The sequence below is a fragment of the Malus domestica genome, chromosome 17 (genome assembly GCF_042453785.1).
Source record: "Malus domestica chromosome 17, GDT2T_hap1".
Taxonomy (NCBI): Eukaryota; Viridiplantae; Streptophyta; class Magnoliopsida; order Rosales; family Rosaceae; genus Malus; species Malus domestica.
The window spans coordinates 14,008,831-14,023,964 of record NC_091677.1 but is presented as its reverse complement, the minus strand read 5'-3'; the positions used below and the strand labels follow the sequence as shown (position 1 = coordinate 14,023,964).

Here is a 15,134-nt window from a genome sequence, read left to right as displayed (position 1 = left end):
TTTTGGATTCACCCAAGAAGTTGATTAAGCGCCCAATTTTATCACAGGGTGGAAAATAAATGGATTTATGCAACTCAACATGCAAAATCATTAAACCTTAAAATTCATTGACAATATGGAGTACCTCAATTACTTATAAACACATACAAGGAAGACTTGTAATGGTGAGTACTCTAACCTTAGGAGCCCAACCATCCTTCGTTTGTGGTTGACGTTTTAGCTTGTCCATCAAAGCTGAATGTTTCAGGGAAGACTTGTAATAGAAAGCATATGATATAAATAAGGATAACATTGTCAAGATACCACGAAAACTCAATTCTACAAGTTTTTAACAGTTTTAAAACCAATCCATTTTTCAAAATGGAATCACAATCCCTTTTCCGAAACCCAAAAATATAAGAAAATCTCGCCGATTACAAAAGATTCAACACATTGTGATGACCAAAATTTCCTTAATCCCAGGTGGCGGCGGGAGCACCACCTTCAATAATGGGAGGAGTAGCCAGAGCCTGTGGTGGTGGAGCAACCGCATCCCATCCATCTGCTGCTATTGGTGCTGCAAAACATATACGGGATGAGTCAGAATAGGTAGACAGTCGAACAACGAAGTTCAAAGGAATTCCAGGTTTCAAGCATAAATATTTCTAACATCCAGCAGAATCCACGAGGAAATGAGCTAACCACAGAAAATGGACCATTTGCATATATAGCATGGCAACAATAGCAGTTGGAAAAAAAAATAAGCAGCAGAAACAAAGGTACATAATATAAACAACACATGTGCGACAATTCAAGCACAAAGGTTGAGAGATGAAACCTGCTTCTGCAGTCCAGCCAGGAGCTGCTGCAATGGGTGGTGCAGGTGCATCCGTTACCCACTGAGCATCAGATATTGGGGCAGACCAATCACCACCAACAGGTGCAGAAAAATCGTTTCCGTACTCAATTGCTGCACCTTCTTCTTCCTTGTCCTTGGCCTCCTCAGGCTCTCTATAGAAGAACAGATCAACCTGCAGAGAGACATTTGTACGAAGATGAGAAGTTTAGATACAATTCAAAAATTAAAGCCATCTAGTCAATTACAAATAATGTACAAAGATTGTTCACCAGTGGTATTCTATGCTTACCATAACATCCCACTTGTGACCTGGTAGAAGCGAACCACGCATTTGCAAGACCATCCTTGCTAGGAGCCAGAAAAGACATCCAATGCTGTGCTTGCCCTTGTTATTGGCTGGGATGCCAATATCAACATAACGCATCGGAGAATCGGTGTCGCAGAAAGCAATGGTGGGTATGTTTCCAAGAGCAGCTTCCTTAATAGGCTGCGTGTACAGAAATAATATTAGAACACATTGTGAAAATCAAGCAGAGCAGGATTGAGGAAATAAAAGGCTGGTTTAGTATTGCTGTGCTTTGAAAAAAAACTGCTTCTGCTGTGCTGTGAGAATAAGCAGCTGTGAAATAAAGTAGCAGAGTGTTTGGTAAACTTTTTTGTAAAAGTGTTTCTGAAAAAAAAAGCAGTATTATAGTGTTTGATAAACTTTTATGTAAAACAGATGTGAAAAAATGCTGGTTTTTCAAAGCTGGGTTTTGCAGCTTTGTGTTTTTGGTTTTTTTTTTCACCAAAAACTGTGAAAAAAAGCTGAAGCTAAATGTTTACCAAACATAAAAAAGCTCCCGGCTTTTTTGGATAGCCACTTTTTTTAGAATCACCTCAGTACCAAACCAGGGCAAAGAACCATGTAGTATCACAGACAGGATCACAGATAAATTACGATTCAAATTTCATAGCTAATATTATCATTTTTACTGTTGCAACTGTCTACAAATTAACATATACAAAAACAGCAAAAGCCACTAGAAATGAAAGAAGATCATAACCTGGCTGTCAGTTCGTGGGTCAGTCAGAATGAGAAGACGGGGCTCATTGAATGATGTCTGGAGCTGATTGGTAAAAGTACCAGGAGTGTGCCTGCCAGCAATTGCATTCGCACCAGTGTGCTGAGCAAATTTCAGCACAGCCCTCTGACCGTATGGCCTTGCGGATTGTACGATGATATCCTTCGGGTTTTCAATTGCAACAATCACTCTGGCTGCCAGCTGCAGCTTGTCCCATGTTTTCCCAAGATTTATGATATAGATTCCTGAAAATGGCCAAATCAGTGATTGAGAACCAAATCAGCAATAGAGGGCCTGTTCCTCTAACAAGCCAACAGTTAATATTTGACGGAGAATAGCGCATATGCACTTCGCAACTAACTCATCGCCACACAAAACAAATTATACAGTTGCAGGCTCATCCAGATCTACAACAAACCGGTGCAATACAAAATAATAAGATACCCTTTACAGCAAGGGATCGATATAACACAAACATTTCATTTTCTAAAATCAACTAACACATGAAGCTGCTTAAATAGGGAAACGTGAATTTTAATTCAAAGGAAAATAACAACAACAAAATATACCAACAAGAACAAATAACACTAAAGCTATAGTAGTATACACCAGATCTAGCAAAAACATATATATACACACACACACATAAACCTAGTATACCAAACAATGCTGTCGATCATTTCAGCTAAAATTAGAAGGAACCCACCATTTAAAACACCATAAAACCAAGAAAAACATAATAAAAAATCTGAAATTTCATATTATATTACCAAAAAATTAAGCATAAAAAATAAGTAAATCTGAGGAAGATTAAGGAGGAAATATGATGCATACCATCGTTGCGTCTCTTGAAAACGTATCTTTCCATCTGAAAGTCGCAGTTTTTGGTGCCCAGATGGACCTCGGCGGCCAACATCATCTGAATGTCAGCCTCCTTCTGAGAGAGCTGACGCGGTGCTGCGGCGGTGGTAGCCATCGTCTAGACTTCGACAGAGAGAGAGGGAGATGAGCTTCGGAAAACCCTAAATTGCCTCCGGCGGGTTTTGTGTGCGGGAGTGAGACAAGGCTGCAAGAGTGGGAAGCGGCGAGTTTGTTCGCTATATCTACTGGAGGATGAGTGTGAAAAACCCTAGGAGGACGATTAAGATTTCTTCTGTAATATTTCAGCCGTTGGATTATACCAAAGGCTACGATTTGTAAAAGTCAATGATCCACCGGTTTAGAGTTTTTCACTTCGTTTTGTTTTTATTTTTATTTTTGTTTAATTTTTTAATACTTATTTTTAGCCATGACTCTAAAATTCGATTTTAATCTTATTTTGTTCTATATAACTTAAAAATCGTTACTTTATTCTTTACTAAAGAAATCACCATTTTTCTCTTTGATATTTATTTTTTGTTACATACCCGAGAACCCGACAAGCGCCTAATACGAACGCGAAAGACATTTATTTTTTTTTAATTTTTTTATGAATACATTGATATTTTTATACTAAAAAGAGGGGAAGTTTGACTAAACTACATAATGGGCAGCCTAATTTGGTATCGAATTTTTCATCAACGAGATTTGAAATTCAAACCTCTTATTTTCAAATGAAGAAAAATACCATCAAACTGTAATATTAAAAAAAAAAAAAAAAAAAAAAAAAAAACCACAGAACACGAATGCACACGAGCTGTACGCCTCTAGTTACCATCAAATTCAATCCTAGGCTCCACAATGGCCTAGCCCATCAGATTGTGGTCCACTTTTAAATTTACCCGGATCCAAATCCAAAACCCATTTTCTTAAACCCTACAAATATTCCCAACCCTTCGTCTGTTTTTCTGGTAAAGCTTAATTCCATAGCCAACAATGGCGGATTCAAAATCAAAGAAATCCGCAAGCAACCCAGAAGACATAGAGCACCTCCGGTCCGACGTAGCCTCCTTCGCTTCCTCTCTCGGCCTCGCCTCCTCTCTCCCTTCCTCCGGCTTCAATGATGTCGATTTTCGCAATCCCGGTCCCAAAAAACCCCACAAGAAGTCCAAACCAGCTCCAATCCAGAACCCCACCAAAACCCAGAAGCCAAACAAGCCAAATTTCAAGCCCAATGAAAACCAGAAGCCGAAACTCACACTTTCTTCACTGGAAGAAAACAGCAACAAGGACAAAGCGAGGAACTTTGAGAAGTTCAAGAACCTCCCGAAGCTGCCATTGATGTCGGCAAACAACTTGGGAGTGTGGTATGAGGAAGCTGAGGAGTTGGAGGGTAAAGTGCTTGCGAGTGGGAAGAAAGTGGAGGTGAAGAATGCGGAGGAGTGGAATATTGTGGTGGCAAAGAAGAGAGAGCTTGGAGAAAGGTTAATGGCGCAGTACGTAGCGGACTACGAGTCTTCAAAGGGGAAGAGTGGGGATATCAAGCTGTTGCTTACTACGCAGAGGTCAGGGACTGCTTCTGATAAGATATCGGCGTTTTCGGTGTTGGTTGGGGATAATCCCATTGCCAATATGAGGTCCCTTGATGCACTTATAGGTAATATTTCATTTTGTAGTTAGTCATTTGGTATTTGAAAAAAAAAAAAAGAGGATGAAGGTTATTTGCTGCTTAAATGTTTTGAATTGTGTTTTTGTTCATATATGCGGGAAAACAATGTTGAATCTTTGAATTGTAGATTGTTCCTTTCGTGACTGTTTGTTTCAGCAAGAAAAGAATTGCTAATAATGAATTCTTCTGGTTATTTTACCTAGATTACATTTGATCTGAGGCTAATTTACTAGAATCAATTTAGAGTATCTTAATTTGATTCATATTAAATTGTCAATCTGACAAATTGCTTCGGTTGTGTTGGAAGCCGCGTCTGGATTCAATCTTTCTATTTGAACCTTGATTAGCCTTTTTTTGTTGAATCTTTCTTTTATTGGAACTGGTTGTTTGTTGTAGGAATGGTGACCTCAAAAGTGGGAAAGCGATATGCATTTGCAGGGTTTGAAGCATTGAGAGAGTTGTTTCTTACAAGGTTCTCTCTCTCTCTCTATATATATATATATGAACAACAGCACTCCACTTGCAAAGAAAATGAACCTCTCATCAAACCCCCAAAAAAAAATTTGTACTACTAAACAAGCCCATCCAAAACCACTATCAGTTCATGACCTTGCTACAAAATTTGAGAAGTAGTTCAGTGCCTCATTATAGAAATGATCATGTTTTCATGCTATACTGAATTTATCATCATTTTTTGGGTTTTCTAGTTTGGCGTGTTTCATGATGAATGGTCTGACTCTCCTACAGAAAATAATGCTCATGTATGGTTTAACAAACTGGAAAGAGTAAAAAATATTAAACATGATAACTGATATGATGTAAATTCTAGTAAGAAGCTATTTCCCTCGTGATTTGTAATCATCAACGGCATTTATTTGTCCACTTAAGTTTGTTTTAGAACTTTGACTTCATATTTCTGAGTTTATGCTTCTTACTTTGCTCTGATCTGCATATATGCTTCTCTTTGCCAGTTTGTTACCTGATCGTAAGCTTAAGAACCTCTTACAACGGCCATTAAATCATGTTCCTGAGACAAAAGATGGTTATTCTCTTCTGCTTCTATGGTATTGGGAGGAGTGCTTGAAACAAAGGTATTTGTTTTTGTTCTTTGTTCCTTTTGCCCCACAATCTTATCAAATGAATTGTTTTACTTCTAATAGCATACATGGCCAAAAAACTAATGGATTAAACTCGGTGGCTGAAGATTGTTCACTCATTCAAGGAAAAGTACTTCTAGTTTTAACATGTATAATGTCTCTCTCTCAGGTATGAACGCTATGTTTTTGCTCTTGAGGAAGCATCAAAAGATATGTTACCTGAACTAAAAAACAAGGCATTGAAGGTTGGAGTTTTCTCCGTTTTTCTCCTTTTGTTAATTTTCTTCCTGTGTAAAACCCCCTTTTATGTTTGTTTGTTTCCAGTTATTCCTGAAGTTACGATGTTTCAATATTTATTTTCTCCAGTCAATTTTTTATTTTTATTTTTTTGAATACAATTCATGCCCATATTTAAAACAATAATCAAATTGAAATTTGAGCAGCATGTTTGTTAAAATATGCGTATATATTATCATTTCTTATTGTTTCAGATATTGGTTTACTATATATAAGGTTAAGGCTCGAGTAATAATTAATATGTAGGTTGATTGTTGTAAAAATTTACACATAAAACCTTGATCTTTTCTATTCTCTGTTCTCTTCCAATGTTGTTTGATATAAAAACAAGGGATAAGTGTGATGTATCATTTACTTATATGATTTTATGATGTTTAACTTTTGCATAAGCAAAACAAGATTGAAGTTACCACAAAATGAAAATATGAAATTTAATCGTTGCTTAAGGAAAACAAAGTGCAAATGGAGGCCCAAATGAGTTTGGGGTGAGGATCAGAGACCAGAAAGTACCAAAGAGCGACCGCTTTCGCTACCTAGGATCTATCTTGCAAAAGAACGGAGAATTAGATGGAGACCTATACAAGCTGGATGGATGAAGTGGAAAAGTGCATCCGGCGTGTTGTGTGACCGTCGTATGCCATTGAAGCTCAAGGGAAAATTTTATAGGATGGCAATAAAGGTCGGCAATGCTGTATGGCACAGAATGTTGGGCGGTGAAGCATCAACACGTACATAAAATGGGTGTAGCGGAGATGAGGATGCTTCGTTGGATGTGTGGGCACACGAGAAAGGATAAGATTAGGAATGAGGATATCCGAGGTAAAGTAGGAGTAGCCGAAATTGAAGGAAAGATGAGAGAAAATCGGTTACGGTGGTTTGGACATGTGCAACGAAGGCCTACTGACACTCCGGTTAGAAGATGCGACTACGGGACAGAGGTCTAGGGCCGAAGGGGTAGAGGAAGACCTAGGAAGACTTTGGAAAAGACTCTAAGAGAAGACTTAGAGTACTTGGATCTAACGGAGGACATGACACTGAACCTTGCGTTCTAGGATTCATATAGCCGACCCCACTTAGTGGGAAAAGACTTTGTTGTTGTTGTTGTTGCTTAAGAAAAACAAGATTAAAGTTACCACAAAAGGAAAAGATGAAACTTAATCAATATCTTTTGTTAAGTTTATTTGTTTAATTGTAATGCATGTGAAGTTGTTCGTAGCATCTATATTATGCTGATGTGAGAATTTGATTCTACTTTCCTATCCAAATAACTGCTTTCAGACTATATATGTGCTGCTAAAGAATAAATCGGAGCAGGAGCGCAGATTACTGTCTGCACTAGTTAACAAAGTAAGTAGAGGATTTTGGCTTCACCCACCTTCATATACCTATTTTTTCCCTTACAACTATCAACTTGCTTCATTGTCTGCTTTCTTTCTTTTGGTTTGTTATAGCTGGGAGATCCTAAAAATAAGGGCGCTTCTGATGCTGATTTTCACTTATCAAACCTTTTGTCTGATCATCCAAACATGAAGGTACAACTGTTTAGTGCTAAATCTAATTTGTGGGTCTGAGTACTCATCTTGGTGCCTTTGCATCCCATCTTTATACTAAGACCTCCTTTGAACAGGCAGTGGTGATTGATGAGGTGGACTCTTTTCTCTTTCGCCCACGTTTGACTCCACAAGCAAAATATCATGCAGTATGTCCTATCATAAAGATAACACTACTATTAGTTTAATCGCTACCATAATCTGGACCAAGCTTGTAGCACTACTACTCGTTTCAGCTTCCACAGTACATTTTTGTTTGATTGTTTGCCCATAAAATGTTATTGAAATATTGAGTTATATGCATAGGCTTAAGCTGTCTTACCAAAGTAATTAGGCAGTGAGAACATCCGACAATAACATCATGAAGCGAAGGAGAATTTTTTCTTTTCCTTTTCTAGACAAGATCATGAGACACTGGTATTCTTCCTCTTTAACATGTTTACATATGAGCACGCATGTCTTTGTCAGAGACCCTATGGCCAAAGTGCATCAGTATTTAATGTTTCTGTCCATTCCCATTTTGTCTGAAGCGTGTGTACATGTAGACAATCTATTAATCTGAATTTTAATATAGAAAATTAGCAATTTTCTTCTTGTTCTTGATTACATCCAATTTGCTAATTTGTGTATTAAAATTATTAGTACTTAAGAGCCATGGATTTGAACTCAAAATGTCACTATACTGCCTGCATTCACTTTGAATTGGTGCAACTTACGAACCTTGTTGAACAAAACTTTTACATATGCAGGTTAACTTTTTGAGCCAAATGCGTCTAACTCATAAAGGAGATGGACCAAAGGTGGCAAAACGTTTAATCGATGTTTACTTTTCACTTTTCAAGGTAATGATGAACCGTATTATCTTTTGATTATATTTCTCATTCATCACACTTATGATTTCTGTCCCTATTACACATCCTTTATATCATTGCATTATGATCATTTTGTTGGAATACATTATGATTATGGCCGAGTTATGTAAATAGAAAATGAATGTTCGCAAAGTAAAATTTCAGGTACTTATTAATGAAGCTAATGCTGGTGAAAAGATGGATAAAAAAGGGAAAGCATGGTCTAAAAAACCACTCAGTTCTAATGAGGATAAGACTTCATCGGATTCTCATGTTGAATTGGATTCACGCCTTCTATCAGCTCTACTGGTGGTTAGTACAAATACTTCTTGGGTCTACCGTATATATGGGATGCATCCTTTGCTTTCATAACAATGTACCTGTCATCTCAGATGTTCCTCTTGGTGCCCTTACAAGCTTTAGTTACTCGTACTGGAAAAGAAAAAAAAGAAAAAAGAGAGCAAAAAGCTAGGCATAAATTATGGGCTTAGAAAAACATTTTCCTATGAACTTACTAACTACTTCTGCGTCCCTTTCACAGGGAGTCAATAGAGCATTTCCCTTTGTCTCAAGCAATGAGGCCGATGACATTGTTGAGGTCCAAACACCAATGCTTTTCCAGCTGGTAAGCTCAGAGCTTTGCTATTCATTACTTGGTAGATGAGATGTATCTGCGCTTGGAATTTAATCCGGACACTTGTGCAGGTTCATTCTAAGAATTTTAACGTAGGAGTTCAAGCATTAATGCTTCTCGATAAGATCTCGTCTAAGAATCAAATCATCAGTGATAGATTTTACAGGGCCTTGTACTCAAAACTACTACTTCCAGCTGCCATGAATACTTCTAAGGCAAGTGGAGCTGGATTTGTAATTTTGTATATACTCTTTATTTTACTGTTTTTGGTTTGTGCTTTTTCTTACGAGTTGTCCGTCACACTTGATTATGGTCTTTGAGAAACTTTTTTTGGGTTCAACAAGGTTCACTTGACTCCATTATCAGCTTCAGCAGAAGTTGGGTAGTTTTATAGTATGCAACAATTTTGATTCCTTTCATCCAGTTATATTCTCACTGTCTTTATATGGCTTGCTTTTTAGGCTGAAATGTTTATTGGACTTATTCTGAGGGCAATGAAAAATGATGTGAACTTGAAGCGTGCGGCTGCGTTCGCAAAGCGTGTATTGCAGGTATGCACTTATTATGTTCTTATGTTTGTGTCACATACAAGTACAGTCCTGTATCACTCTACACGTTTTTCTTTTCTCTGGGTTACCTACCTTGCTAATAAAACCCACAAAATGGAATTTGCATCTGTTGGGCTACATTTTTTTTTGAGAAGACATCTGTTGGGCTACATTAATTGGGGATTCTTGAAGTTTTTAATGTTAATGTATGCTTCTTGGAGGAAACTATGCGTTGAGCAATTGAGGTTGGTGACTCATGTGCGGCACTTCTGTGGATTTATAACTAATAACTGATTTGAACAGGTTGCGCTTCAGCAGCCACCTCAATATGCATGTGGATGTCTCTTCCTTCTCTCTGAAGTTCTTAAAGCAAGACCTCTGTTATGGTAAGCAGTTGCTGTTTTGGAGATCTGTGCCATAGATTTACTCAACATGGTCAAATAAACAGTTTTCTATTACGCCATCCCCACACAGGAACATGGTGCTTCAGAATGAGTCAGTTGATGATGAACTTGAGCATTTTGAAGATGTTCGAGAAGAAACTGATGATAAACCCACCCCTGTGCCAGAGAAACAAGAACTTGATGTTGAGCTTATGCACAGCAATGATGCTGTCAATTCTGACCATGATTCTTTAGAAGATGATGAGGAGTCCGCTGCCTCTTATTCTGATGATGAAGGTTCTGATGAAGCAGAGGAGTTTCTTGTGACAAAAGGTCAAAATGATCCCAAACCAGCCCTTGCTGGTGGGCAACAACCACAAGCATCATCTGAGAGCCCTCGCTTGCCTGGAGGCTATGATCCACGACACAGAGAGCCCTCTTATTGGTTAGTTATCTTTTCCAAGCTTCTGTACACATCAATGCTAGAATCAATATTCTTCTGGCAGTTAGCGCAATATATCATACTTTGTTAGTCAAGAAGAATGGTGACAGAAAAAGTACAGGTCAAACAAAATTTTCTTTTATAACAACTCACTGCAGGATTTCTTATACTTTGCACCCTTTTTTTTTTACTTTGAATTTTCTGTTAACTTTCTAATTCTCATTTCTTTATGAGTGAACAGTAATGCGGATCGTGTGAGCTGGTGGGAGCTGACAGTACTTTCTTCACATGTGCACCCTTCAGTTTCTACCATGGCAAAGACTCTACTCTCTGGGGCGAACATTGTCTACAATGGAAACCCGCTGAATGACCTATCACTTACTGCTTTTCTGGACAAGTTTATGGAGAAGAAACCAAAGCAAAGCGCATGGCATGGCGGTTCACAAATTGAACCTGCTAAAAAGGTCAGCTTGTTTTTATTTGCTTCTCTTGTTTTCTTCTCTCATTCTGCCGAATGATTGATGGGGGACCATAGTTATGGGCAGTGCTGAAATATTAGGCCCCTTCATCTGCAATGCTAACTGAGCTTTTTTTGTTCCAGCTTGACATGGCCAACCAATTAATCGGACCCGAGATTCTCTCATTGGCCGAGGAAGATGTAGCCCCGGAAGATCTTGTCTTCCACAAGTTCTATATGAACAAAATGAATTCTTCAAAGAAACCAAAGAAGAAAAAGAAGAAATCAACTGAAGATGAAGGCGCTGCAGATTTGTTTGACGTGGATGGGGGTGGCGGTGATGATAGTGATAACGAAGAGATTGACAATATGCTGGATTCTGCTGGTGTTTCTATCGAAGCAGACGGTGACTATGATTATGATGATCTGGACCAAGTTGCCAATGAAGATGATGAAGACTTGGTTGCTAATGTCAGTGATACTGAGCTGGACCTTCCCTCGGACAGTGGGGAGGGAGAAGACTTTGATGCCATTGCGGACGATGGCCTGAGTGATGATGATGATGATGCTATTGATATAGGAGATGCAGACGATGGTGACATTGACATAGGTGATGCAGACGATGATGATGACATTGACATAGGAGATGCAGATGACAGCTTTGAAGAGGATGAGGACGAGAAGAATGTTAAAAGCAAAAGTAAACGGAAGCGAGGGAAGTCTGGAGCGTCGCCGTTTGCAAGTCTTGAAGAATTTGAGCATCTGTTGAATGATAATGTTCCTGCTGAAAAGGAATCTAGAAAGAAGAAGCCAAAGTCACGAAAGAAGAGAAAGTCATTCGATTAGGACCTACCTTGCCTTCTTCGTCGGAGTCCCCTTCAAAAAACATCAGAACATTTTGTTTTGAGCCTCCTAAATATATTGTACCGTTGACATTTTTTGCCGGAAAAACGTCTGAAATTTTGTTTCGAACTCAGCTGATTGTACCAATAACCATTTTTACCCGTTGGCTTTTAATGAAAACCTCTACAGCATTGTTTTGTTATTACTTAGGAACCGTGATAACCATTTCATTTTCAGTCTTTCACCGTTTTGTAACTCGCCAAAAATTGAAAGTCAAATTTTAAATAAACTAAAAACAATAATGGTCAACAAACAAACAGCCCATTGGTATTCAAAATTAAAGTGAGATGAAAATGTTCGGATTTCCTTGCTTACACCAATTTGAGTTAAAATAATCAATCATTTAGTATTACAATTTAATATTATTTTTCATTTGTAATTAAGAAGTTTTAAATTTGATTTTAATCAAAAATGAATTTAAACTACATCATTATATTTGGCTCATATTGAAACTGATCCCACTAATTAAAGTTAAGATAGTCACAGTCCAATGATAATCTTCTTCACTTATAATTATAGAGTTTTAAATTTGATTTTCGTCAAAAACGAGCTTAAACCACATCATTATAATACTCATTGTGAAACTTATCCCACTCCACATTATTATGATACTCATTGTGAAACTTATGCCAATTCAAGATAATTTTTAGTGAGGTGGTTTTATTGCTTATTCTTCTCTTTGTTCTTAAGCTTTATTTGTGTACAATCTTTCCAAAACCCGTATAAAACAAGATGCTTATATCATTTAAAACAGAAATAGACGCTTGTTGAATAATCTCCAAAACAACACGAGGAACGTAAAACCCTAACAACTCCAAGTTCAGCCAGTCTTTCCAACATACAGCACTAACAGAGTAGCATCCATATTGTAGCCCTAACAGAGAAAACCCTAAACGCTAGAACTAGAACCTACACGTGAAATCCAGCTCGTGTTTCTCTGTTTATGTTGCCCTATCCGCTTCAGGAGATGGAGACTTTAACAGTCTTGGGCTTGGGAGGGGGAGGAAGCTTCTCAACCACCACAGTCAGAACCCCGTTCTCACATTTCGCATTAATGGCTCCTACATTGGCATTGTCGGGCAACCGGAACTTCCTCAGTAGCTTCTGGGCCGCTCTCCTCTCCAGCCTGATATACTTGCACCCCTCCTCCTCACCGTCTTCGCGCTTTCTCTTCCCATTGCTCCGGATCACCAGAGTGTTCTCGTCTTCAACCGTCACCTGGATTGCATAACCAAATCTGTTTACTCTCACAATGCATCAGCCTTAAAAAAAAAAAAATAAAAAGTGCAGGACATGTATTATTTACCTAAAGGCCGATTGAGCATACATCTCCTAGCTACTCCTAGCTACCTTTTTTTCCCATGATTCAAGAAATATTATAATTAATCTAATCGAAACTTAAGGAGGAAGATCCGAAGACAGGTACATACGAGAGGACACTGCTCTAGCCAACGTAGTTAAACCAAAACGCATAACCTAATTTCTTGATCACGATAAAAAAGAAAGAAGCAATTGTACCAAAATCAAGCATTTATACCTGAATGTCAGATTTGGATAGGCCAGGCACATCCAAGAAAAATATGTACTCCTTGGGAGTGTCCAAAATGTCAACCGGAATGCTGGACACACCTTTGTTATCGTTACCGGTCTCGTGAGCCCGAGACGGAAACATGAGCTTCTCAATGGCCTCTGGGAAGATCAGCAGCTGGTTCACCACTTCGAACGCACTCAAATCCGCTGCTCGGCTCATTTTTCACCAAAGATTGAGAATTCGCAAGCACAAAAATCTGATACTATTAAGAGAAAGTTTAGTAAACCATTAGCAAAGCAATCAAGAGGAGAGATTTGATGGAGAAATATGGGTAAAGTCGAAAGATTTGGTGACCCATTTGAGATAAACGCCTGTTTGCTAAAAAAATTCAGCGATAAGGGAATTTAAGCTGTTTGTTTCTCGGGAAAGTTAAAGAGAAAACGAAAGAAAACACCGAGTTTCCGAGAAATTGAGAATAGAAGTTGACATAATCAAGTGAAGAAACTAAAAGAAAAGTGACATGGAAAAGATTCTTACATGAAGAAAGTTGTTTGATTAGCGCGGGAAAGCGTTTGGTAGGACGAGAGATTTGCAGCGACTGATTGCTTGGTTAGTGAGAAAGTTGTGGGATATAAAAAAGCAGAGAGTGGAAATTTCGGGAGAATGGAGCTACCGTCTAGAACAATCGCGGGGTTATCAGCAAATAGAACCTCGGTTATTGAAGGATCCTGACCTTACACGTTTTCCATTCACCGAATTGTGGAACCCTCCCACGGTGTGATTGGTTTTACGTGGCTGGACAAGAAGCCACTACGTGTGCATGTGCTTACCAATAGACATAACAATATCTTACACGACTCATTAAACACGATACGTAAAAATAACAAGTTTTGAGTCAACACGATAATTAATCAGATCGTTATCGGATCACACAATAATGGGTTCTTAATAGGTTTACACAAAGATGACAGTCGGATAACTCGTTTCGACACGTTAAGAAAAAAGTTATTTTGATGGTTTCAATTTTGTAAACTACTAAAAATTATCAAGTAATTTTAAATGCCAAATACAGTAAAAAAATTATAATACTTAATTTAAAAGTGCGAAAAATGTGAAAAAATATGCAAATGTTCGTGATCGCATCCTCTATCTTTGAGTATGACTACATCATCGTTTGAACTTTTAAAACCAAAACAAACTCTCATGAATAGTTTTTTTAAGGGAGTCAAAATAAATAAAATTCATAATTATTAACGTACAAGTTTGACAAATGTGAAAGCATATACAAACATGCAAAGGTTCCTCAACCTGGAAACGCAACTCCTGCATATCCTTGAACATTTGATATTTTGTAGTAATGTATTAATGTTTTTTTATTAGGCTCTTGTTTTGAAGTATGTAATACTTTAAGGGAATTGTTATTAGCATTCTAAAAATCTCATTTGGTACTCCAAACTTTCTATAATTAGAAAGAAAAATACACTTGTGAGGAGTGTAGAATGAGATTTTTGGAGTGCTAATAACAATTCCCTACTTTAAAGACGAATATTTATTTTTATGTTGTGAATAATATTTATGCGACAACATGATATGTATATATTAATTTAATATTATGTTTTCCATTTTTTTTGGTCAAATTATGTTTTTCATTTTCATTATTTATTAATTTAAAAAATATTTTTTAATGGGTAGCGGGTTGGGTCATATTACCTGATAATATTAACGGGTCGATTTTGGATTGGGTCATATTACTCGTTTACCTTAACAGGTGTTATACAACACGACCCGTTAATATATCGGGTATGTCACGAAAACGACACGAACATAAAAAACACGACACAAATGCCAGGTCTACTTACCATCATGGAAATAGACGCTCATTCTTTTTAACTTTCTATACACTTCTTAATTTTTAGCCGTCCAAAATTTGAACATGATCAAAGGACAAAAATTAACATGGAGTGTGTGTGAAGTAAAAAGATGTGTGTGGATAGTAAAGATGACAATTCAAC

The 15,134-nt window shown here is 37.7% G+C and overlaps 3 protein-coding genes across 4 annotated transcripts; 1 reads left to right on the top strand and 2 right to left on the bottom strand.

Annotated features, from left to right (window-relative positions):
• Positions 1-254: 254 nt before the first annotated feature.
• Positions 255-3,087, bottom strand: LOC103454273 (small ribosomal subunit protein uS2-like). Its single transcript, XM_008393872.4, has 5 exons — positions 2,737-3,087; positions 1,885-2,147; positions 1,128-1,325; positions 818-1,010; positions 255-556 (listed from the first exon to the last, which is right to left on the bottom strand). Exons 1-5 carry the CDS (start codon positions 2,876-2,878, stop codon positions 453-455), a joined length of 900 nt encoding a protein of 299 aa, XP_008392094.2. The 5' UTR covers positions 2,879-3,087; the 3' UTR covers positions 255-452.
• A 476-nt stretch (positions 3,088-3,563) lies between these two features.
• On the top strand, positions 3,564-11,733 carry LOC103454274 (protein SLOW WALKER 2-like). Its single transcript, XM_017322487.3, has 16 exons — positions 3,564-4,417; positions 4,826-4,901; positions 5,401-5,520; positions 5,696-5,771; positions 7,102-7,170; positions 7,275-7,355; positions 7,451-7,522; positions 8,123-8,215; positions 8,390-8,536; positions 8,766-8,849; positions 8,930-9,073; positions 9,320-9,409; positions 9,710-9,792; positions 9,881-10,234; positions 10,473-10,695; positions 10,833-11,733. Exons 1-16 carry the CDS (start codon positions 3,757-3,759, stop codon positions 11,532-11,534), a joined length of 3,075 nt encoding a protein of 1,024 aa, XP_017177976.2. The 5' UTR covers positions 3,564-3,756; the 3' UTR covers positions 11,535-11,733.
• Positions 11,734-12,314: 581 nt separating this feature from the next.
• LOC103454275 (17.4 kDa class III heat shock protein) lies at positions 12,315-13,881 on the bottom strand. Of its 2 annotated transcripts, none has more exons than XM_070817106.1 (3): positions 13,660-13,881; positions 13,129-13,384; positions 12,315-12,809 (listed from the first exon to the last, which is right to left on the bottom strand). In XM_070817106.1, the coding sequence occupies exons 2-3, from the start codon at positions 13,339-13,341 to the stop codon at positions 12,552-12,554; spliced, it is 471 nt and encodes a 156-aa protein (XP_070673207.1). In that variant the 5' UTR covers positions 13,342-13,384; positions 13,660-13,881; the 3' UTR covers positions 12,315-12,551. The 2 variants fall into 2 exon arrangements, with proteins under 2 accessions (XP_070673207.1, XP_008392096.3); XM_008393874.4 differs by having other exon boundaries at positions 13,129-13,378; positions 13,660-13,852.
• Positions 13,882-15,134: the final 1,253 nt, after the last annotated feature.

Bases quoted from the DNA above. Each gene is read 5' to 3' on its own strand.
- LOC103454273 (XM_008393872.4), bottom strand. From the start codon at position 2,878: ATGGCTACCACCGCCGCAGCACCGCGTCAGCTCTCTCAGAAGGAGGCT. The intron at 1,011-1,127 runs GTAAGCATAGAA...GTCTCTCTGCAG, and splicing joins GTCACAAGTGGGATGTTATG to GTTGATCTGTTCTTCTATAG. The intron at 557-817 runs GTTTCATCTCTC...TATGTTTTGCAG, and splicing joins TGGCTGGACTGCAGAAGCAG to CACCAATAGCAGCAGATGGA.
- LOC103454274 (XM_017322487.3), top strand. From the start codon at position 3,757: ATGGCGGATTCAAAATCAAAGAAATCCGCAAGCAACCCAGAAGACATA. The intron at 5,772-7,101 runs GTTGGAGTTTTC...AACTGCTTTCAG, and splicing joins TAAAAAACAAGGCATTGAAG to ACTATATATGTGCTGCTAAA. The intron at 8,850-8,929 runs GTAAGCTCAGAG...ACACTTGTGCAG, and splicing joins CACCAATGCTTTTCCAGCTG to GTTCATTCTAAGAATTTTAA.
- LOC103454275 (XM_070817106.1), bottom strand. From the start codon at position 13,341: ATGAGCCGAGCAGCGGATTTGAGTGCGTTCGAAGTGGTGAACCAGCTG. The intron at 12,810-13,128 runs GTATAAATGCTT...TATGCAATCCAG, and splicing joins TATCCAAATCTGACATTCAG to GTGACGGTTGAAGACGAGAA.